At 46.0% G+C, this 23,353-nt stretch overlaps 1 protein-coding gene across 1 annotated transcript in view; it reads left to right on the top strand.

Moving 5' to 3' along the window:
- AQP1 (aquaporin 1 (Colton blood group)) overlaps positions 1-23,353 on the top strand; it is a 43,857-nt gene that overhangs the window by 17,631 nt on the left and 2,873 nt on the right. Inside the window, exons 2-3 of the mRNA XM_069647707.1 lie at positions 15,887-16,051; positions 18,223-18,303. Coding sequence (XP_069503808.1) covers positions 15,887-16,051; positions 18,223-18,303 — 246 coding nt within the window. The remainder of the gene's footprint in view (positions 1-15,886; positions 16,052-18,222; positions 18,304-23,353) is intronic.

Consider the following 23,353-nt stretch of genomic DNA (forward strand, 5'->3'; position numbering starts at 1 on the left):
GAGGATGGGGAGTTCAATTGAACTGTCCGACATCAGGGCTTAACAAGGAGAAAGTTGAAGGTAGATGTTAAATCTACTGGAAATGCTGGGGCACAATGATGTGCTGCCCGCAGCGGATAGTGGGCTGGATGCTGTGGGGAAGCAGTTCTTTGTTCGAAGTGCCTGGATGATAGGTTGCAGGCTGGGGAACACGGCGAGCCGCTACAGATGCAGTAGCCCCGAGCAAAGAATACACTCGGCGCAAGACGTTTACAGGGTAACACAGCAATACTAAGGAACGGCTCAGTGCTGGTTCCAGTACCCTGACATCGGTTGCCTGACCGTGTTCCCCAGCCTGCAACCTATCATCCAGGCACTTCGAACAAAGAACTGCTTCCCCACAGCATCCAGCCCACTATCCGCTGCGGGCAGCACATCATTGTGCCCCAGCATTTCCAGTAGATTTAACATCTACCTTCAACTTTCTCCTTGTTAAGCCCTGAAGTCGGACAGTTCAATTGAACTCCCCATCCTCAACATCGAGAAGCCAATTTAAACCCCCTGACTTCCATCCAGGGGAGACCAGGTCGAGGCCCAAGAAGAAGGCTCATTGCCGAAACGTCACAGGTTTACATAACCTTGAGGGCTTCATTCCCACAATCCCGTTTCATTACCTGATCTGATTCCTGACGTTGACCAACGACTAGGTCCCTGTCTCTTTTAGAGCTCACAGACACCATGCTGTCTTGCATATATGATCCACCCAAGACACAAAAAAACATGATTGATGGTGACTCTGTGCACTATATGTGTTAGATATGTTGTATTTGCTGAATGTCTGCCACAATTATGTTTAACAATCACTCTTTCTTTTTTAATACATTTCCAAAACAAAATGAATGTATTTTGATCTAAAATGTATATTATGAAATAGCAGTATTTCTTGAAAAATTCTAAATGTGTAAAATATGTTTGTGCACTTATTAGCATTAGCAAAATAATAAAAGCATGCTATGATGCACTCTTGAAGGGCTTTTCTTGCTCGTCTTTTTAGAATACCTATGACAGTCAGCCAAATAACAAAGCCACTGCCATACTTAACATGCGAAAGAATTTAGCCTTTACCAAAACACGTAGGTAAACGGCTCCAAAGGAAGTGGCAGGACGCCTTCCCACTTGTTTCAAGTATTATTAGCTCCTTAGTCCTTCCACTTGTACATGAGCTTACCCTTCAGTTAGAAAAATTATGTACTTCATGTCAGACACTACCCTCGACGCCCGCAGCCCCACTTAACAGCCAGCTCCATGTCCAACTTGATGACAATCAATGCTGAATGCACGCCCACCGATGAAAGACTTTTTGATCCTTTATGGGTTTTACAACATGTTTTCTCGATGATTGGGACAGGAATTCTATTAGCATTTCTTGAGAAGTGGCAATTTACAGCAAATTTCTCTTTCTGAAGTTCTACAAAATGTGCCTGATTCAGCTAGGCAGCGCAACATTACTGAGTAAGATATCAGGCTGACGCCGTCACCGTAGACTTCATCTGTTCATGGAGGCCACTGGAGAACCTAATTTTACTTTGATCCTTGTCCGGTCACCATAGTAATGCCCATTCTTTGCAGATTAGCTTTTGATCAAAAGAAGGTCAATTTCTTTAACATCTTCCTTACTTAAGTAGAAGTCTTGATCTGTGTATTCAGCAAAGACATATGATAATGTATGTAAATATGCCCTATGTAAAGCGCTTTAGATTAAAGCGCTATACAAAAATTTAAAACTATTAAAACATAATGGAATCCATACACTACAGCTAAGGGGGTGCAGAGGCCACTTTCTCTCATTATGAATGGGCATTAACTGTGAGTTGTAATAGGGTGTAGTAATATTCCCTTCAATAATTGTGCAAGGGACACCGGAAGCCTTGTGCCGTGGTTTCCATCTGAACCGCTCCTTGGATATGGTTGGGCCAGTGGTGCATGGAGTCCAACAGGATGGGGCTACTGTTATGACTGGCTGATCAGGGGAAGTAGGCATTTGTCTTTTGATATGTCTGTATTACCAGATGATGATGTATGTTCATTACATCAACAATTTCGTTTCACAGCTGATGCATGTTTTAATGGACTAATGGGATACTCTCTCTGTGATGTTGATGTACATGTTTGCTCCTCAGTTTTCATTTCACATAGTAATTTAGGGACTAGGGAGTCAGATCCTCTCACTTTGGATTCCTATCTGTGGTCCTGGGTGGACTCACTTTTGGGTGATGGGGTGTGGATCTGCACTGAAGCACATTGAAGGCGCAGTCTGGTCTGGTGTTTTGTGTTTGCAGCAGCGTGTGTCCATCAACATCGGTGGGTCCAGGTGTGGTGGCCGTGTGCATGCGCCCTTGTATGCCCTCCGTAAATGGTGCAGGTGCTGCAGAAGTGTTGACGGTGCCTCCTATTGGCATGCAATGCTTCCTGTGGCTATACCCCCTTTTTTACTTGTACTTACACATGCATTTATAGCAGGGTTCGTACTCACCCACTATCCAGGTCCGTTCCCCCCTACGCCTCTCCATGTAGGCCGGCAGTGTACTGTTGCGCAGCACCATGCAGTCGTGGGTGGATCCAGGGCAGTGGGCACAGCAGTGGCTGATGATTAGGTCAGGCCAACAGGTCATCTGCAAATTCAAAGAGTGATAGTGCTTGCGGTTGCGAAAGACTGCCTCATGGACCTGGGGTGCAACCAATGCAACATGGGTGCAGTTGATGGCTGCAATGATGTTAGGCACTTGTGCGATGGCATAGAAGCATGCTTTGAGGTCCTTCACCTGAGCCTGGGTGGTGGGCAGTTCCATGTGCACGTTGACATGACGCAGCCGGGCATCCAGCAACTGGCCCAGGACTGCACTGAATGTCGATTGGGCCATGCCATGCATCATGGCCACAAAGTGTTGAAAAGTGCCTGTCCCAAGGAACTGCAGGACTGCCACCAGCTTCACCAGTGGGGGCACGGCTGTGTAGATGGCAATCCTGCTCCTAATGTCATTTTAAATTGTGGCCAACAGCTCAGTGATGGTCGCCCGATCCAGCCGGTACTCTGTTACTAACTGGGTGTCAGGGCCCAGGGTGCTAGCCTGACCCTGTGGATGGGTGCACACCTTGCTGAGGCTGGTCTCCTTCCCCTCATCCTCATTCCATCCTCTCTGTGCTCCCTGTGCCCTGCCCTGATTGTCCAGCATCTGTAGCTGCAGGCGCAGCATTTGGAACTGCATGTCAAAGCTCCCAGCAGAGAATGGCAGCATGGTGTTGGAAAGTGTGTTTGGTGACTGGGTTGGTCTCATGTAGCCCTCTGGTGTGCATTTTATGCACCTGTGGCTTTATTCCTGGCACCTGGGTTCATGTACCTCCAGCTGGAGGCAATTCCAGCTGTATTATCGCCGTTTTTCGGGCGGTAATACCATTGGAAATGGAATTGTGATAGGTCTGTAATAACGCTCTGTGTTGATGGCAAGATTCCCACTAGCTGTAATACTGCCGGCTGTAATAACGGTGGTTGTATTAACGCTGGTCCCTTTTGGGTCCAGCGCTAATTGTACAGTGTCCTGATCGGGCGGAGCGATATTCCAGGCAGTAATACCATTAAGGCTGCATTTAAGGGCTACCGCCCAACTGGTGATGAGACCCTTTGACTTGACAAGCATCAGAGAAACAATTATTTTCAAATGTGGGTAGACAGAAAAGAGCATGTGCAGTTAAATAGCTCAAACATTGCAATGCCAAACACAATCTTTACTTTTTGAGTTCTGTGTTCACTAAATTTAAATTTCAAGTTACTTATGTATGCTCATTTTGGCCCCCACAAAAATAAATAAACACTCCCCTTGCTAGTTGTACAGCACCACCCCCCCACCCCCCCCCCCACACAACAGCTTTATAGACATCAGGATGGGTCATTATCACTTGGAATAATGACCGTTCACAAACCCATATCCCTCTGCTTCAGCTTGGGTACTAACTTGGGAGCAGGCCATTAACGTGAAATACCAACCCCTCCCTCAGTCTATAAGGTGTCAATATATTATTAAATAGCATCATTTTGTGTTATTGAGAACATTTTCTGGAAACGTAACTACCCACTTACTGGAGACACTCACACAGTCAATTTCCACACCACAAAGCTCACCACATCTTCTGTTTAAGATCAAGAGGCTAGTGGATTAATGAGGAAACTGTAACTTATGCTCCATGGGAGGAGGCTAAGCGGGCACCCCATGTGGCAGGTAGTAAATAAGGGGTGCTATTCGCTTTTGTTGTGCAGGATGCATGCATAACAGCCAATCTGTGATTTTCAAGGTTCTAGGTTATTACATCAAAGAGATTTGCTTGAATACAAATCCATCGAATTATTATTTGTCTTTGAATCCATTTGGCTGCAAATACATGTGGGTGTGAGACCCCCACCCCTCTTCCCCCCTCCACCTTTATTATTACCCTTACCCACCCCCCACATATATTTGCGTCCAAATTCAGTCAAAATAGTTTGATGGATTTTGATCCAACCAAGTCTCCTGCTCAGTAAACTTCCAACGCCATTTTGACGTCTTCCATTCCGTGCCGGCACCAAGTCAAGGTGCCCAGAATTCCGAGCACACCATGTGAGATCATGCATCCACTGTTTTGCACGCAGGGTCTTATTTACGAAGGAAAATCGCTCACTTTGTATCTCTGACAAGACTCCACAGTAAACAAGGCCATTAATCAGAAGCATTGCTCGAAGGGGCATGGAAACCCCGCGCAGTGCCAAGACTGCCAGACTTGGCAGGTCAATAAAGGCCCCGAGAAGCAGAAAACAAGTGAAGCGAGAATCCCATCCCTCGTTTACATAATAAAGCCCTCCGTGCCAGCTCCAAGGTTCCACTTCCTACTCACCAGATGCACTCAGTTTCCTAGGCTGATGCTGATAGAGCAGCTTCAGAATAGCCCCGGGAACGGCCTCCTTTAAACCCCTGTTTACAGCTTCACATCTCATGTCTGGTCCATTTTGTAAAGCCAGTCTGAAGGCAATCCTTGATGTACCCCTGCCCACAGGGTGCAGATAGTTACCAAGCGTCAAGCCCTAGGAACATGCTGATCTGATTCTCACACTCTGGGGCCGGCGATGTTTGTGCATGCGCAAGCAGGAAAAATACGTGCAGTCATTTTGCCTATGTCGTTTTTTTTTAGACCTGGAGGAGCCAGAGATTTCATCGGAAGGTCCGAGCCAGGAGGTCTGGCCTGGTTCTTAGGGCCCAGGATGAGAGAGTCTGGGAAGGCTGTGCAAAAAGAGGGTGGGAGGTGGGGCTATTTCGGGGTCAAAAAAGTTCTGTGGGAAAGGAAAGGGGTTGGGGCAAACTAAGAGCCTAAAGAGGTTTGGGGGCAACAAAAGTGACTAGGGTGAGAAAAGGGGCTAAAGTGAACATGAAATGTGATACACACTACTGGGGGCAACACCATTGTCTCAAGGGGGCTGGGGGCAACAAGAACAGATGCAGAAGTGGACCAGAACAGATGCTAGTGGCAACAAAAAAGGGCTAAACTGGTTTATTGGGCAACAGTTGGCTAAAGGGCTTGGGGGCTAAAAAATGGCCATGAACAGGGGCTAAAGGGTGACGGTGAAAATGGGGCTAAAGGGAGTAAGAACAGAGATTATAAGGGACAAGAACAGGGGCCAGGGGAAACAAAAGGGGCTAAATTGGACTGCGGGTCAAGAAATGGGGCAATGCGGGCCAGGGGAAGCTAAAAGGTTTAAGTGGCATCAAAGGTTCTGGGGGCAGCTAAAAGGGTTAAGGGGCAACATAAGGGACCAACTGAGACTGGGGGGTCAAGAAAAGAGGCAAAACAGGCCTGGTGGCAGCTAAATCGGTTAAGGGGCAACAAAAGGGGCTAAATGGGACTGAGGGTTCAAAAAAGGGGCAAAACGGGCCTGGGGCAGCTAAAAGGGTTACAAGCAACACAACGGTCTAATTGGGACTGGGAGGGTCAAGGATAGGGCAACACAGGTCTGGGTCAGCCCAAAGGGTTAAGGGTCAACAGAGGGGGCTAAATGGGACTGGGAGATCAAGAAAATGGCTAGAATGGGTCTGGGGCAGTTAAAGGGTTTGGAACAACAAAACGGGATAAAGTGTACAGGGAGGAGAAACAAAGGGGCTCATTTTTTAATTCACTGCTGTCTCACAGCACCACAGGAAGTGTGCCAGTTGTGCCGTGGATGGGGTGGGACAAAAAAAAGACACGCTCATGGTGTACCGGCTGGCCACATTATTTCTCCTTTAGGTTTCTGCTTCTTGGATTCCCTGGACCTCCCCTCACCCTTGACTGTCCCACATCAAAGGTTTTACATGCTAATGATCAATTTCCAAGTAGTCCCCTTTGTCCTGGGGCTTCTCCCGATATGCCTGTTCCCAGTCCTATCTGCTGGGGAGCCAGCCTCTCCACCTGGGATAGGTGTCAGTTCTCTTTCCAAGAGAACAATAGATCTTTGAAGCACTTCACCTGTGTATAAGCGCTATATAAATAAACAATAAATAAATAAAAAAATCTCCTGGATGTAACGGGCCTGGGTGTTGTGGGAACATCTTCAAAGACAGAAACCTGGAACAGATGTGTCTTTCATCTGCAGGTCCAAGTAGAAAGCCAGAGAAGTAGATAAGGGTCTTATCAGCAAAAGTGGTTTGGGCTGTTTAATCTAATCCCTTCATGAATCACTGCATCTATATTTTACTAATAAATGCAGTCTTGTCTTTACCTTTGCACTGTCCCTAAGTTTATAAAGAGAAAGTTGTGTAGCCGTCATGTTTAGGAGGCTAATGCTAACAATTGACGCCACTTGTTTTACCCTCAAATTGATTCCTGTTTTCATTCTGAAAAACGCCAACGTAAAACATAACATAACTTTGTTTCTAGACAAGCGAGAAATGCATCCTTTGGAATGCCCCCTCCACTGGTACCACTTTTGTGGTTGTTTTGACAACCAACTCAAATGCAGACTTGAATGAACTTAAAACCTAGAATTAACTCAAATGCAGGCTTCAATGAACTTAAAACCTAGAATGAACTCAAATGCAGGCTTCAATGAACTCAAACACAGGCTTGAAGGAACGCAAATGCAGCCTTGAAGATACATAAATGCAGGCTTCAATGAACTTAAATGCAGGCTTCAATGAACTCAAATGCAGGCGCGAATATACAAAAATGCAGGTTTGAATTAACTCAAATGCAGGCTTGAATGAACTTGAATCCTTCAATGAACTCAAATACAGACTTGAATAAACGCAAATGCAGCCTTGACGATACATAAATGCAGGATTCAATGAACTCAAATGCAGGCTTGAATATAGAAAAATGATGATTGAATGAACTCAAATGCAGGCTTGGATTAACTCAAATGCAGCCTTGAATATACATAAATGCAGACTTCAATGAACTCAAATGCAGACGCGAATATACAAAAATGCAGGCTTGAATGAACTCAAATGCAGGCTTGAATAAACTCAAATGCAGCCTTGAATATACACAAATGCAGGCTTGAATGAAGTCAAATGCAGGCTTCAATGAACTCAAATGCAGCCTTGAATATACACACATGCAGGCTTCAATGAACTCAGATGCAGGCTTTTGTGATCTCTCTCCTCATACCCGCAGCGAAACCCAACCTACCATCCCTTACTTAGCCCATATATGGTGTAAGCACAACGTTCTCCACTGTGTGCACATGCCAACGTAGATATTCAGAATAATGGCTGCCACTTCCACCCTTCAGATTCCTTTCCACCAAGCAATTCTTCAGATTGCACCTGTTGGTTTTTGCTGGGACTGCCAAACTGCTCCCAGTGTATTCAGTTGCATTGATTCTGCACACACCCGAGTGTGCGGGCATCACCCGAAGCCATGGCATCACATGCAAGCAGTGCATTTGCATAGCACAGTGAGCACAACGCGTAGCCATGCTACATGTCTCGGCAAAGCCATTGTGCATGACTCGACCACTATGTAAGTGTGTCTGTATTTCTGCATTAACCATTGTATGGAGCCCAAGAAGTGCTGGCGTTCATTCATCGCGATGGGTGAGCACAGCACCTTTTTATTATGGTGCTGCAAAACTGCAATAAGAGTGGGAGCAAGTGTTAAACAAGCAATTACTGTTTTTACCTCGTATTTGGAACAAAATGAGTGTGAAAGAGCATAGCTGGCACTTGAATTTAATATACCCTTCAATAGTAGGGAAACTCCACTGAACAGCTGGGTAGAGACCTGTTGTGCCCCATTGCTTGCGCTTCACTTCTGTCTATAATGTCAGCTTCTGGGCACCCTGCTGTACAAATAGCGTGGAGGGTCCCAGGCCCAAATTGCCTTTAAAGGTTAGTATAGGAATGCAGAGTGATTTAGGCTCTTTTTTCAGTTAAAAGTAATGAGCACTTGGCATTTGTGCGCCTTCCTTCCCACGGTGCCAGTGCGTTTCAGCAGGAAATCAGGCACAGCACACCCCCTCCCCCCCCACCTGGCATAATAGCATAATAGGTCGGACACGATCCTCATACAGCCCTCTTACAACGCCTGAAACAGAAATGGCTCGAGCTGGAGCTATTACAGGGGCACTTTGGAGTCATTGCCACTTGCAAATTCCAGCCACTGGAACTTTTCAGGATGTTTATTTTCCTCTTAAGAAAGGAGTAGATAGAACCACACGTTGTGTGACATCATCACAAAATGGCCGCCAACTGGAGGTCAGTCAATATGAATGCAGTGCAGTGCAAAGAATGGTTTGTTTTTAATAAGTGCAATGGACGCTATGACATCCCTAGAAAAGACTTAAGTATGAGGTTCGGAGAGTGCGCCCCGGTGACCTTTCCCACAGTAATAGTGTGTGTTCACGCCAATTTACTAGCCACATGAGTTCCTTGTCAATGAGTAATCTGCGTCCAACTGGGCATCTGAATGGAAGGGCCTGTGGAGATCCTGCACCCCCGCCCTCCCTATCACCCATACACGCATTTATGGACCCCCGTTAAATCTAAATGAAGCTATCAATCTACTCTGCCGACAGAAAATAAACCGCTTCTCAACTGACAAGCGGGAGGGGCGTCATAGGGGGGAGCCTATTAGCTTCAGTAGCCCAAGTGTACACCTTATTCAGCCTTGGCTGCTGGGACTTCTGGGGGTTCCTAAGGAGATATTTACATGTCATAGGGTTGTAAGTGCGGTGAGAGGGTTAAAACGTGATCTGTGTCTTGGGATACACTAAAGTGTCAATGCCACTTTGTGAGGCAAGCTGACACTCTGCCATTTATACTTTAACGCCACCACTGACGCCAGTGAGGCGAGCAACCGGAAAAGGAAGAATTGGGGGATTTCGTGGTTTTTGTTGCAGTTTTTGGTTCTTTTTTTCTTTCCTTAATCTTTCTGCATCTCTATTCTTACTGGACCTGCCACAAACCTGATAGGGCACGGGTGCTACTCTTCCAATTGACTACGCAGGTTACGATGGCTTTTTGTTTATTGTAGTGCTTGTATGCGCCATTCTGTCTCTATATTATTGGTGTGTTTAAAATAAAAATGTGAACCTGGAAGAATTGGGGATTTCATTAGCAGCTCTGAAATCATTTTCTATTCATTTGAGAGGGGACTCGGGCTCCCCCCCCCCCGAGCCTGCAGTTGAGCACAGCTCCACTTTGGAGCTGACAAGTGCCCAGGGGGAGTCACGGTAGACCCGCGGGGTGCAAGTGATTGTGCAATATGGTGTCGTGGTATGTGCTTGCACGACATCATTTGTAAATATGTAATGGCCTGGAAGTGCTGGCCACATGCTCAAATTCACCTTCAATTAGCACCCCTGGAAGTGCTTCTTGCAAATGCCCTTTATCATTAGTGCAACGCTTGATTTGCTCCTCCACAATTGAACTTTGGGGTAATTACTTTTCATAATGTAAGGTTGGCTTTACTGTAAATAGATCAGGCCGTTCTTTGCATCTTAGATTTTAAGCACCGCAATTATCAAACACAGAGGCCACTATTGAAACCCTTGTCAGTTGGATAGGATTACCAAGGGCCTCGAATGAGCTCTGCAAACATTCTGGCGCATTCTGTGGTCTGCAGATGACTTTCCATAACCACATTCAACTTTGTATAAACACTGCCCTGGGTATTTTTTCAAACTCAGCGTCTGAACACAGTATCTGGGCAAAATACAGCATATGGCTTCGGAAGGAATTGTCAATCTTCGCAAATGAGATTGCAATGCTTACCCAAAACTAAAAGATACCAAAACTGCGTGAGATCGTGGCCACCGCCGGGTGAACTATTTTGGTCAATCACTTACGCCCCTCCGACTCGGATATAGTAGGATTTACCAGCAATGGAAATGGTACTGTCTATTCCCTTTCGTCGTAGGTGTTCTGCAGGAAGGTTGGATCAGTTGCAGGTCCTGTAGGCTGCAAAGAAGGTTGGAGGGGTGGCTGCTCCCATCCTGGGGATTCACCTCCGCCCTCCTCTCGATTAATCTATAATGGCACTGAGATTAGGGGGCTGATAGTCTGCAAGGGAAGGCAATACTAATTCAGTTCCCTGATTCTTTGATGGTGATTTGAAAAAGCATTTTGGGCTATGGTTTTTCTGAATTTTGGGTGATTTTAGAATGCAATAAGTGTCCTTGTTATGGTATTTACGCGTCATTTAATGTTGAAAACCACAGGGTGTGCTATAGAAATTATTTGATGCACCCACACTCAATGTTTGGATCAATTTAAATGTCTCTACTGTATTTATATGCTGGAGTAATTCGGTGACTCTTGCATCGCTCCTGTTCTCCTCCTCGCATCCACATTAAAAGATGGAAGCCATCAGTGTTTCTTTATCATTTGCCTATTGATCAGAATATGTACCTTCACCATTGGCATAAGAATATCCACGCCTTGCAGTTACAGACATATCACCCCTCTTGTCACTCCTTTTTCAAAATCGAGTCTACTACAGTGCCTCTGTAGGACCCATACAGATGCAAGAGTGTCGGGCAAATAACCAGTACGTAGCATCATGTACCCCAAATGTAAATGATAAGGATACGGACAATCACCGAGGAGTTCTGTACCATAGAAAGCACACGCTTTCTACATGTGCAGAACTCAAATGTGACTTTTAATATCCATATGATGGGCATTTTGGGGGTATGCTATCGTCTATAATACCAAAACAAAGAAAGGCCAAACAATGAAAACAGGTTTTGCAGTCCTTATACATATTAGCAACTAAGAAGGAATCGCGTCCTATGAGAAAGCCTTTAAATAAGCAGTATTTTAGATCAATCTCTAGTTTTGTCCCCGACGAAGTCGAGGGACAGCCCGTGGGAAATTGTCCAGTCCTCAGAACAGAAATGGGCCTCAGGGCAGGGATGGGTCTTGCAGAGCGGATGGTCTTCGCATCAGGGATTGGCCACTGCGGAGCATGAATGGTGCGGAGGGTCTAGCAGTGAGGATGGGCATTGGGGAGGGGATGGGACATAGGAATGGGACATGGCCTGAGGTAGGGTGGGTGGGTCACAGGGCAGGGATGGTCCTGGGGTGGGGGTTGGGCTGGGGAGGGCATTGGCCTCGTGCAAGGGTCTGGGTGCTCCATGGTTGAGGTGCGAAGAATCCATATGCTGGCAAGCCTGAGAATAATCTATGCTGGGGCTGACTCTGGTTGGAGCGCAGTGAATACAAATGTGGCGATGTCACAAGTTTCCAATCATGTTATCATAGGATAGCTGTGCTTTCATAACTAGATTCTTCTAAGACTATTCTGAATGGCACATGTTTTTGTTATGTTACACTTGATATTATGATTAATTAATGGCAGTATTCTCTAGTGGATTTTAAAGAGATAATGTCCTTATTTTGCACAATTTCTGTTCCTCACTGCACACCATAATCTCCTAGCTCCTCTAACTGCTGATTTAGTTTTGGTTGATTTGTGGCGCAGACATTGTTGGCCAACTCTTGCCATGTATTTGACAAAAATCTGAGGAGATCGACTGGACATACTACACGCTATGCTATGCCATTGTGCATTTGTATAGCGCCTTATACACCATTGGTATGATCTCAAAGCGCTGTAGGTTGAACGCCCTCAGGACCGTAGTCCAGGTCAGCGGAGAGAGTATGATGGTATACAGTGCTTGGGTGCACTCAGTGTGTGCGCAGCCATTGCGGTGTGTGGCTGCATTATGATGTTAGCGTTGTGCGGTGGCTGCTGCATGAGGTCAGTGGAATGTGTCATGATTATTTTGTACTTACTCATGCAAAGAAGGGTGTTGTAAAAGGATACATGAAGCAGGGAAGGCTGTGGAGAGCATGCTGCTCGAAGCAAGCAGAGGGTGGGGGGGGTGCGTACTTATTATGGGTGGCGGGGAGCTGCAGCTGTGAAGGCCATTTTTCTCTTTCTAGCTCCGCTCCACCGTGCCAGTGCTGTCAGTACCAGGGCATTCGATATCACAACATGGACGCGGTGTGTGTGCTTAGCATTTCAATTGCATCGCCTGGTGTCTGATAACAATACCTGTCAAGTGTTGTAAGCATCAGAGTAAATAACGTTAACTCCCGGGCTCATAAATGAAGTAGCTATAGTTGGTGAGTGCCTAGCAAATGGCCATACAAAAGCCCAAGCAATGGGCGTTGTGACGCCTACAGAAAAGGAGTGTTTCTGCCACTTTTACTCCCTATAAATAGGCACATGCTCCCAAAAAGTAAAATAGGGAGTAAACATACTCCCAACACGCAGAGCCACAGGAAGGCCCTCTACTATTATTACTGCCTGATCTGAAGAGATACCACATTCTCTTTCTATGTGCATGAATCCAACTAAGTGCCAATTAATATTTACTACAAAAACATGTCTATTTTGCAATTAAAACGTATTCTATTTGCTTATGAATTACTCCAATGTGACTTACTTTTTTGTTCTTTAAAATCAGTTTACTCTCAACTTTAAATAGAATTCTCCCACTTCAAAATCTTATCTGGAGCTCTAAGCGTTGGCATTCTGATGTCAATTTCTTTTGGAAACATGGGACAGGCCAGGGCCAGCATCCCTCCAGGGTGGGATTCTGCCAGTAGTCTCCCCAGCCATCTTGCTCTGCTCCACGGCCCTCAGCACTCCAGTGTCGCCATCCACGTGCGGCTTGCAGATCTGCCAAAAAAAGCCCCAAAGTCAACTCCTTAAGGCGTTCCTTTCCTCAAAAAGCCTACTGTAGCGGTACATTGTGCAATCTTTGAGATTCATATTGACTTATTCTCACCCTTTTAAGGCTATTTTTTAATTTTAAAATTGGGTAAGCTTTGCCAGAGTCAAAGGCCTTCAGTTTTGTCTATGTTCCCGTGTTAATTAGGTGGCTACTTCCCCTGGCGCGCGGAGTGCAGTTTATAGCTGTTGGCAGAGGAGTCGGCCTTGGCCTTTAGGAAACTGCTCGACCAACGCTTGGCATGGTGGCAACGAGCAGTTGGAAACATGCACGCGGCGTTTACAGAACTCCAGGGCACAATTACTTAGATTTTAAACTAGGATGTGCCATATTAAAGGCCAAGCAAGGCATGCCTGAATGATGTTTCGCGGGCGCTCCATGTTTTGTGATGCCCGTTAACTAGCTGAGCAAAACACAGTTTATAAAGAAGGCGATGAGAGCTATCTCTTGTGAAATCCTTGATCTAATAATGTACACACAGACTGTCTTAGTTGTGCTACATCTAGAAAACATGTAGGACCAGTGATACCTGAAATCGGCACACATGTACAGTGTCTCTTTTAACACGCCGCACATTTGAGCACAGCCTTTTCCCATGGCTCCCTGTCCATTGCAAAGGCACCTGCCTGCTTGATTGCACCTCTGATGCACCTTGTCAGTCACGATAACAATGTGAAAGACGCATGTAACACTATAGTGCTCCTGAGAGATCATTATCATGGCATAATTGACCGACCCGCAAGTTGTGGCCTGACGCAAAGCTAATGGGCAACCGTTGGAAGATGGCAATTATAGCTGTTTCGGCAGTCTACGAGGGTATTATCAGCCGTATTTCCGTGTTCATGCAAAATAAATAAGTTAGTTGATTGTGATAACATCTGCCCGATTCATGGAAAAGTGCACATAGATCCTGCAATGCCTGCGTGATGAGAACGACTCTGTGAGAGCCTGCACATATACGTTATTCTACGCGCTCCTCGTATCCATGGAATTGTCACCCCAAAGTAAGTTTATATGCAAGTCGCAGCTGGTACGCCCCCGACACCCTCCCGCAAAGCAGATACAGCTACTAATACCTACTCATGTACCCCTGTAATCCTGCTTGGGGTCCCCCGCCACCAAGCGAACACCCCATTGACACTGCATAGTGTCCCTTGAAACTATTCCCAGCACCCCATCAACATGCATAACATGTATCATAAAAGTTAACGTTTCCCGGTAAATATGCGTGTGAACCTCCAGAAATCATTCCTGCACCCCGCTACACTGCTTACGCACACCCCTAACTTCTATCGGAACCCTGACTGCGTGCACGCACACCTAAATCCAACATGCAATCTTACCTCTACGCAGTGATTCCTATGCGCAGGTGTCTGTATGCCTGTCGTTAGGTGGCGGCTACATCGAGAGCGTTGCATGGTCCTTTCCCCGATGTGAGGTTGCGTGGTCAGATCCATGAATACGATTTTACCTATGCAGTTGTGGGCGTGCGATCGCCTCGCGTGTGCTGTCCCTCGGAATGCCCACATTTTCCCTTGTTCTCCCCCATTTTGCAAGTTCTGTCCCCTACTTCAGTCTATACGCAGGCCCGGCCCACACTCTGCAAAGTGTCTCGCGCAAGGCACTAGGCAGCTCGCAGTGACGTGCCAAGCTCATTCGAAGTCCTCCCTGAGTACGAAAAGGTAGTGCGCAGTCAATTCCATGAATTGACAAACAGGGTTTTCGCACGCGATTTAGAGGGCAAAGTCTGTTTACCGTGCAAGAATTCCATGAATTGGGTCCCGTATCTTTTTGACATTAAAGTGAAGGCGTTTTACATTATGGTTAAGAGAGTCCCTTGAAAGAAGACTCCTGTTTAAATGCATGAATGTAACCGAGAGTTAATTGACATATTTAAACAGGTGTCAGCTGAGAAGTTTGAATTCAATGCCTGTTTCTGCACATTTATTGTAGCATGCAGTTCCAAACTGTGAACGATATTCATATTTGCTTGTGGAAAATATTCCCTCACTTTTATTGTGTGTCATTTCCAAATATGGCTAAGGGCCTGCTGGATAGAACTGTGCAAAACATAGAGCTCACCAGAGAACCCCAGCTGGGCTGACAAAGCCTTTCAACAAAGCCAACTAATTGAGTACCATATAGTGTGTTTACAGGACACCTTTAATTGAACTGTCAGAAGTTAATTCAATTTGTGTCAACTCTTTCAAAATGGTCGGCGTCATGTTGAATATTATATGATTACATTATATGTTGTTTTTATTGTGTTTACAGTCACATGATGCTATTTCAAACCAACTCCCATTTGCCTCCTAATGATGTGTATTATGCAAGCCCAGTCTGGCCTGATCTACGAAAGCTGGTAATAGTACTATGCGGTGAGCGGAAAGCCAATTGCTTTCTCTGTCTAGTGGGGCCATATACCCAAAACAACTGATTCGAAACGGGAACTAGTGTGTAATGGGATGGCCTGGCAGCAAGCTTAAGTTCCTCCTAGCCCCGTCCCCTGCATTTGTGAACACGCCAGACATCTGAATGTACATGTCGCTCAGCAGCCCTGTGGGTAGGGTCCCGGCGGGCCGCCGAGCTAGCTGGTGTATTCTGCCATCTGTGTCGGAATGGATCCCTATGTATTGTAACAGAAAACCAATACTGTCTTCACAGCTCGCTGGAGGTGTCCATTCTGGGCAAGGCCTGGGCATTGAAATCATCATCACTTTCCAGCTGGTCCTCTGCGTGATCGCCATCACGGACAGGAGGAGAGGGGACATCACCGGCTCTGCACCCTTGGCCATCGGTCTTTCCGTGACCCTGGGACATCTCATAGCAGTAAGCTCCCATTTGCATCTACTTCTCTGGTTCTGGTCTAATGTTTAATGTTGACACATGGAGGGGGCACAAGCCAGCCACCCGTATGATAAAAAGAAGACAGAAATAATGGCACATGAAGCACATGTGGTCTTGGAACCCTTTTCTGAAAGTGTGGAGGGATGCATATACCCCAGTAGCATGTCCAGGTGCACATTATCTGTATTACGTGAATGCTCGTCATCTGGTATTGAATGGGAAAGAGGATGCAGACTTGAAGAAGTTGGAAACAAAACTAAGATCGAGTGCCCTCTTATCACTCAGACATCATCCTGGGTCTAGGAAGTAGCACACAGCATGGCCATCAGCATCAGACAGCTCCCCTTCTCCCCCGCTCCTCACACTAGCCTTATGTGTGGAGCTAAAGCCAGCAATGGCTTTCCTGTTTTCACATTCCGATGTGGAAGTCGGACTAATAGTGCACAGGTGATGAAAGGGTGGACGGAAGGCGGAGAGGGCGAGTTAGTGACCAAGTGAAAAGGAACACGTGGCCCACCGTGGAAAGACAAAGACAACAGAAAAGAAAGTGAGAGAAAATCATGGTGAGATACTAGATTTCTAAACTGAAATAGTAGTGTGAGGCAAGTAACTGGAACATTGTAGACCTGTATGTCTCAAGCAGGCATCATTTTTGCGAAATGTATGCACTAAATGCAGGTTTAGTATTGTATGTCTTTTCTAGGCAATAGTATGCCTGTGAATGTCTTTGCTTCACAAAAGCCATGTGTATATCAAGAAAGCTTAGGCTATCCTCCTTTTACCACATGGCATTCTGACACAAGAGCAATATGAATCGAGAATATGGCTAGAAGTGAAGGTGGGCTAACAGCGAAAGATCCCTCCTCACTTTGATTGTCCTACTCAACCTAATTGTAACCAATTATGTTCTCCCTTGCTCACGCCTTCCACCCGCCCTTGCTAGTTTTAGCTATTAGTTGGCACTTAAGCTTCATCTATAAGGCAAAACTGTTGCATTGGAGAACAGATATAGTAACCAGTCTTCAGATTGTTAATGGCTTAGATGCAGCTGAAAATGTTTTAATGGTATAATGCAAATGTCTTAACCAAGTGTGCCTTCCGCCATTTGATTTATAAGCAAAGACATCCTATTAAAACCAAGCATTGGCAAACTGATATTTTTTGGCTTTTGTATAGGTATTGGATATGTATTATCCAGGCTGTTCTATCATATTTATATTTAGTAACACCATTTTCCAGCTTTTGGCATCCTATGGCCAGGAAGTACCTTTATGGCACTGTCTGGCAAATGCCTATGCCATTTCTATTAACAAGCCAAAACTGTTGGCTTTATCAATGCGTGTTCCCCTCTTGGTGCTCTGGGAGACTGGCAGGCACACAATAGAAATCACCAGTACTCAATGAAAAACATTTTTGTGGCACGCAACACGAACATTGCTCATTGTGACTTTATAGCTCACTTTCACTCAAAATCTAAATTAACTTTAGTCAGTTGCACTGCATTTAATTTACAGCTCGATGAAACTAGAAGCTTGATCCGGACAAAAAAGTATAGGAATGTTAACATAAACATCACACCCCAAGAATAGGTCTTTGCCACTGCTGCGGTTTCTTAACCCGGAAGCATGTCTTTCACCTCCACGTGGGCATAAGGATATCCTGCTCTGCCAGACACAGCAACAACAGCTTAATTGCTCCAGCACATCCTAAAGATTAGCACATTCTGCAAAATCATGTATTTCAGCCTCGCCCTGCTTAACAATGACCAAAGCCCACCCACCCAATGCAAAGGCCAACGTCTAGACTTGTCTGTGTTTGTACAATTTGCCGTTGTAGCGTTACTAGCCTGCACTGTCTAAGGACGGAGGTAATATGCTTCTCCGAAGAAAACAGCACTTCATGTTTGGGGTGAATATATGATCATTAAGAATCTAAATTATTTAAGCATTTCGAGGTAAACACTTCCTTTTGCTTGACATGTTTTCTGGTATTTCTACATTTTTAGAAACATAGCCGAAGTGTTGCTTCCGGTTTCATCTTTTCATCTGTTTAGCTTCAGTTGAGTCTTATAGTGTTGCATAAGATGTCGGCATTTGCGATTTTTCAGTACCAAGTAATATGTTAATTGACAACTATTGCTTTTTTCCCTACAGATTGACTACACGGGCTGCGGAATGAATCCAGCCAGGTCATTTGGTTCCGCTGTTGTCAAACGAAACTTTCAAGACCACTGGGTGAGTAGAATTCAGAATTCATGTCACTGCCTCTGAGCGTGTATTGAAGGTACACGAGTAAGCAAAGGCTCCTGGCAGCGTAGGCCCCATTCAGCAGAACCAATGATCGATTTATGCAGGAATGCCCTAGGCAGATGTATACAGTTACACATCCACACTATGTGGGACTGGACTGGGAACCAAAAGTGGCTCTGGAAATGTTTTTCAAAGTGGCACTTTTTAACATATACTGGAAGCTTTGTAACACATTTTTTACTCCATCCCATTTGGGAGGCCCATCTGGAAACAGAGGCGTGGCCATCATTGTGTAACAAGTGGAGCCTGGAGCTAATGTAGTAGGGTTCACCTGCAGGGTGACAGCGGTAAATTCCCCCACACAGCTGCGTGCTAAGTGGGCATTTACAGATATTGGGTGGGCCTTACCTGCTCAGGCCGTACCCTGTCTACGCCTCTTTTGGGAAATCTCTAGAGTTCCCTGTAGGCCAGTCCACCACTGACAGTGGCCCTCATTACGACCTTGGCGGAGAACCATGGTGCTATTTGCACCATGGTCCATGGCGCTAAGCTGCCAACTCCGCCATGGTGGTTGGCGGACTTACCGCCCCATTCCGACCTTGGCGGGGCGGTAAGTCCCCAATCCCCATTTACCCTTCCCCATTCCCATTTTTGCCCCATAGGGTATAATGGGAGTGGGGAAGGCGTTAATTACGCCACCGTAAATTACGGTGGCGTCATTAACAACAAGGTCCCTTAGCACCATGGATTTTAACGCCTGCTAAAAGCAGGCGTTAAAATCACCATGGCGCTAAGGGAACTCGTACTCAGGCGGAAAGGGGCGCCATGGTTTACGCCGGCGTAAACCCCTTTCCGCCAGGGTCGTAATGAGGGCCAGTATGCCGAACATGTTCACGGATTTGGCCAAGAGATTTCCCAATTCAAGTTGTTTATGTAACTTTCACGCACGCAAAATATGCCTGTGTACACACACCCACACACTGCCAAGCGCCATCTCCCTCCTTAGGGCCTGATTCAGAGAAGCGTTTTATGATGGTGAAACCCCATTGAAAATCACTCTCTGAATCAGGCTTTAGAGTCAACGCGCCCCTATCTCAAGAGTGCATGACCTGTGACCGCACCAAAGGGTGACCTGCCGCCCCAGTTTTCTCTGGACAGTTCGGGGAAATCGGACTCTGTCCCAGGGTCAGGGTTTGCAATGGTGGGTGCCTACGGTCGAAATCGGGTCCCGAAATCGGGTCCCGGCGCAACTCTTCCTGCGCGAATGGGGCCTCCCCCGTCCCCTCCCCTGCCACTCTCCTCCGCAGGATTAAAACGCAGGCACTGCCAGTGTATAGCCAGAGTCACGTTGCACTGTGCTATTACTTAGGTGGTGTATTTTGTTTGTTTCATTCATAGACTGCTTGGCACACTAAGCCCATCACAGTCTTTATGTCTCAGCCAGTCTATTGAATAAAACAAAAGGAATTGTGCACCTATGAAATAGCACAGTGCGCTGCAAGACGGATTGGTCAGCGGCAGTGATCGGGCTGGAATTGCTAGCAAGGGACAATAAAAAAAAGCTACGTATTTTATTGACATTCCACTGTGCTATTTGGTAGGTGTTGGATTCCATTGCTGAAACAAAATGAAATGAGCACATATGAAACAGCACAGTGTCGAATTACAGCACAGTGCAATTCGACATTGGCTTGTCACCCGCAGGACTCGTGTAAATCCACAGCGCGAGACAATACAAAAAATAAGTAACCCGACAACCTTTCTTTTTTATTGTCGTGTGCTGGGGACACTTCGCGCCACGCCCATAACGTATGCCACCCTCCTTGTTGAAACCCCCCACCTCCGATTACTCACCGCATTTAAAGCACTGGCTGGGCACACCCACATTCAGTGCTTTAATGACGCATACCTGCAGAAAGCGGGGGAGGGCTGCTGGGCGATGGCAGGTGCATGCACAAGTGTATTCCTCCTTCACAGAGGTATGACGTCACAATTGCGGCAGTACCTGCGCTCATTCTCCTGCTCCCGGCCTTCCCATCAGATACCAGTTGCAAGGGACTGTGCTATGCTCAAGAGGTGTTTTCCCAGCTCCTGGCAGTATTGCACCGGGCAAAACAAAAACGCTCATAATAGCATTCATATTTCATTTTCCCACTTTCATCTCTAAAACGGAAGTGGACATTTAAAAACTGCTTTTGCAATGATGGGCCTTTAAGGGGACTGGAAACCCCGGCAAGTGGGATTATAAAAAACGGTAATCCGACAATGCCTCGATTGGGTTTTCCCACCCACCTGTGCATTTCTGCCCAGTTTTTATCAAGACCACTGGCTGGAAATGCCCTGCATGGGCGGCGACGTGCTGGTTTGTGTGCTTCCTCCCCAGTGTTGACAGGACATATTATGTGTGCACTCGGGCATGGGAGTGCTCCGTTGGGACCCTCGCGCATGCCATGGGTCCTGAGGAGACCTACATTTGATCCCCATGACATGTGCTTACTTTAGGACCAACCGCTGATCTAAAACTGGGCAGACTTTGCTCCTAATCCACTCACTCCATGATGACACGTTAACAAATGAAGACGATGGATATTGGTCCTGTTGGCATGGGGCAAGTCCTCATGGCCATTTTGTGGTGCCCAGGTATTGCCTGCTGGTAGAATTCTGGGCAGTCGGTGGTACAGAAGAATTCCATTTTTTGAGTTCTTTTGCTCGACCGGCGGTGTCCCCTCCTCTTTTTGCTGGATTCCTTGTTTTTCACCCCCTTTTTCTCCAATACAGTCTTAATCCAAAATCTGACAGAGAGGGTAGCTCTGTGCTTTGTGTGTGCTTTGCCTTCAGAGCGGTCCTCAAGACTTATAAGGCCGGGTTAGCCTAAGAGTATCCCATAGTCTACCAGAGAAAGCACCTTCTCTCTGTTAGTCATGTTGCTAGATTGGTGGTGGCTTTCACGCCTCTGTCAAATGGCTCCACATGGTGGAATCCATTTAACCTGGCTGGAATCTTTTCTAACCTCCTCCTTCATTCATCAAAATGGATGCTGTAGTTGCATGCCTTGAAAATCCGATGATTCACACGACTATCCCTTGTCCCTCTTTGTGTGTGTGAGAGGAATGTGGCCATATTTGATCACAGGATGTGTTTGTCCCAGGACTGGGGCTGTAGTCAGCCTGTAATCAGCTCCACCCGGTATATGCAGATGCCTGTTTGGGGCAGTGTGGAGTCATTCCTTTGTGTTTTAGACGAGAATGCTAGGGCATGCTTGCAATTGGCTGGCCACCACTATGTTTGAATCATTATTAGGGTGTGATTAGGTTTGGCGTTCACTCACTGATTCCTGAGGTGGATAAACGTGCTCCCTCTTGCCCACTCGCCTTGTCTACTGCTGGCACTGTAGACATGTACTCTGGAAGGCCTGCTGCTTGAAAAAGGAGCAAAGCTCTGCACTAGCATCCTTCAATGCGCTGACCAATCTGTGGGCAAAGCTCACCTCTCCAGGACGACCAGAAGGAAACCATATTTGGTTGGGAAAACCAGATCACAGCTCCTGACCTGAAAGCCCTTTCTCCCTAAAGCTGCTGACAGTGTCTGCATCTTCAGATCAAGAAGTGGTTGCCCATTCCTGACCTAAAGTGACCCAAGAGTCTTCATCCCAGGATGTCAAAAAGTGCTCTGGTTCTGTTACCTCAACTTGGAAGCTCCAGATGGCAGTGCTGCACTGAATCGTTTGGTCATACTGCAAACCTGCCTTCCTGGTCCTTCTTCTGTGGCTGCCTCCTCTCCAGAGTGATTTATTCAAGCTTTCTTCAGTATCCGCTCTAACTTGTTCTGTCTGGGCTTCTCCCCAAGATGAATCCATCTTCAGAAGATGAACCTGTGCCTAAGGTTGACGTGGGAACCCTGCATCAACTACTACTGCTGACCACATCCTGTTCACACTGTAGCTGCTCTGACTCCAACCGCTGAGCTGGGAATAACTGGATCGAGAAAAAGAAAAAATAATACTTCCCTAGGGTCATGGAGTCCAATCTATGCTGGTGTGTCATATCTGGGGGGAACTGTGGTCACAAAACAACCTGTGAAGAAACTGGCCCTGTAAACTGCCAACTGCACCCTTCAGAATTGCTTTTTCAGTCCCAGGGTACTGCTCTTCTGATCATTGGTGTTGCGGGTGGGTCTTTCCTTCATTGCTTTCTTTATCCCTTGCCCACTTCTTCATTTTCAAAACACTCTTGAGAGCTTTCCTGCAAAGGAACTCCAGAACCTTCACCCTGGTATTTCTTTCCTGCCCATGACTGCCCCTATTCACACTACCTGTTTGTCTTGGTCTCTCCTGAACTTGCCAACATAGAAAGAAAAGGACTTGATTTACATAATGCTAATATTTCTTTTTCAGTAAGGACTCTTTATTCACTCTCAAAGAACTCTTATCTAAAACTGTTACTTGCATGATAGATTGCAGCATTTTCTGTTTAGACTGTTTTACTGACCTGCAAGTGTATTGTTTTCTCTTTGCCTTTCATAATGTGAAGATTCTATTTTCATGCAAAAATGAGTGTGGTCTTTCTCCAATTCTGTATTAATTAAATGTGTGCTCTCCTGGTAGTCATGGCTCGTCTGCTCTATCAGGTCTACTAATTGGAGAGCCCACTCAGCTTGAAGGAACCCTAGTAGTACCTAGTCATTAAGACATACCTCAGGACTCTGACAACAGGGCCTTAAGCAAAATCTCCCTAACAATCCCCAATGACCCATTTACATAATGTGGGATACTGTTTTTTTGTGGACAGAAACTTCTTACAATTATCGAATCATACATCTCAACATTTTAGCACCATCCATCATCCTCCGCATTGCAGAATCCTCCACACAATGTATGTTGTAAACATGCATTCAGCATGTCTGATTCAGTCTTCTGACAAAATGAGTAGCTATTGCTACCCAACCTTGCTACAGTTCAAAATAGCAGCTATTGGTATGATATGATGTCATATAGTTTGGAGACAAGGGAGAAATCTGTTTGTGTTGTTTGTCAATA

The sequence above is a fragment of the Ambystoma mexicanum genome, chromosome 2q, assembly GCF_040938575.1.
Source record: "Ambystoma mexicanum isolate Mex_15411 chromosome 2q, UKY_AmexF1_1, whole genome shotgun sequence".
NCBI lineage: Eukaryota > Metazoa > Chordata > Amphibia > Caudata > Ambystomatidae > Ambystoma > Ambystoma mexicanum.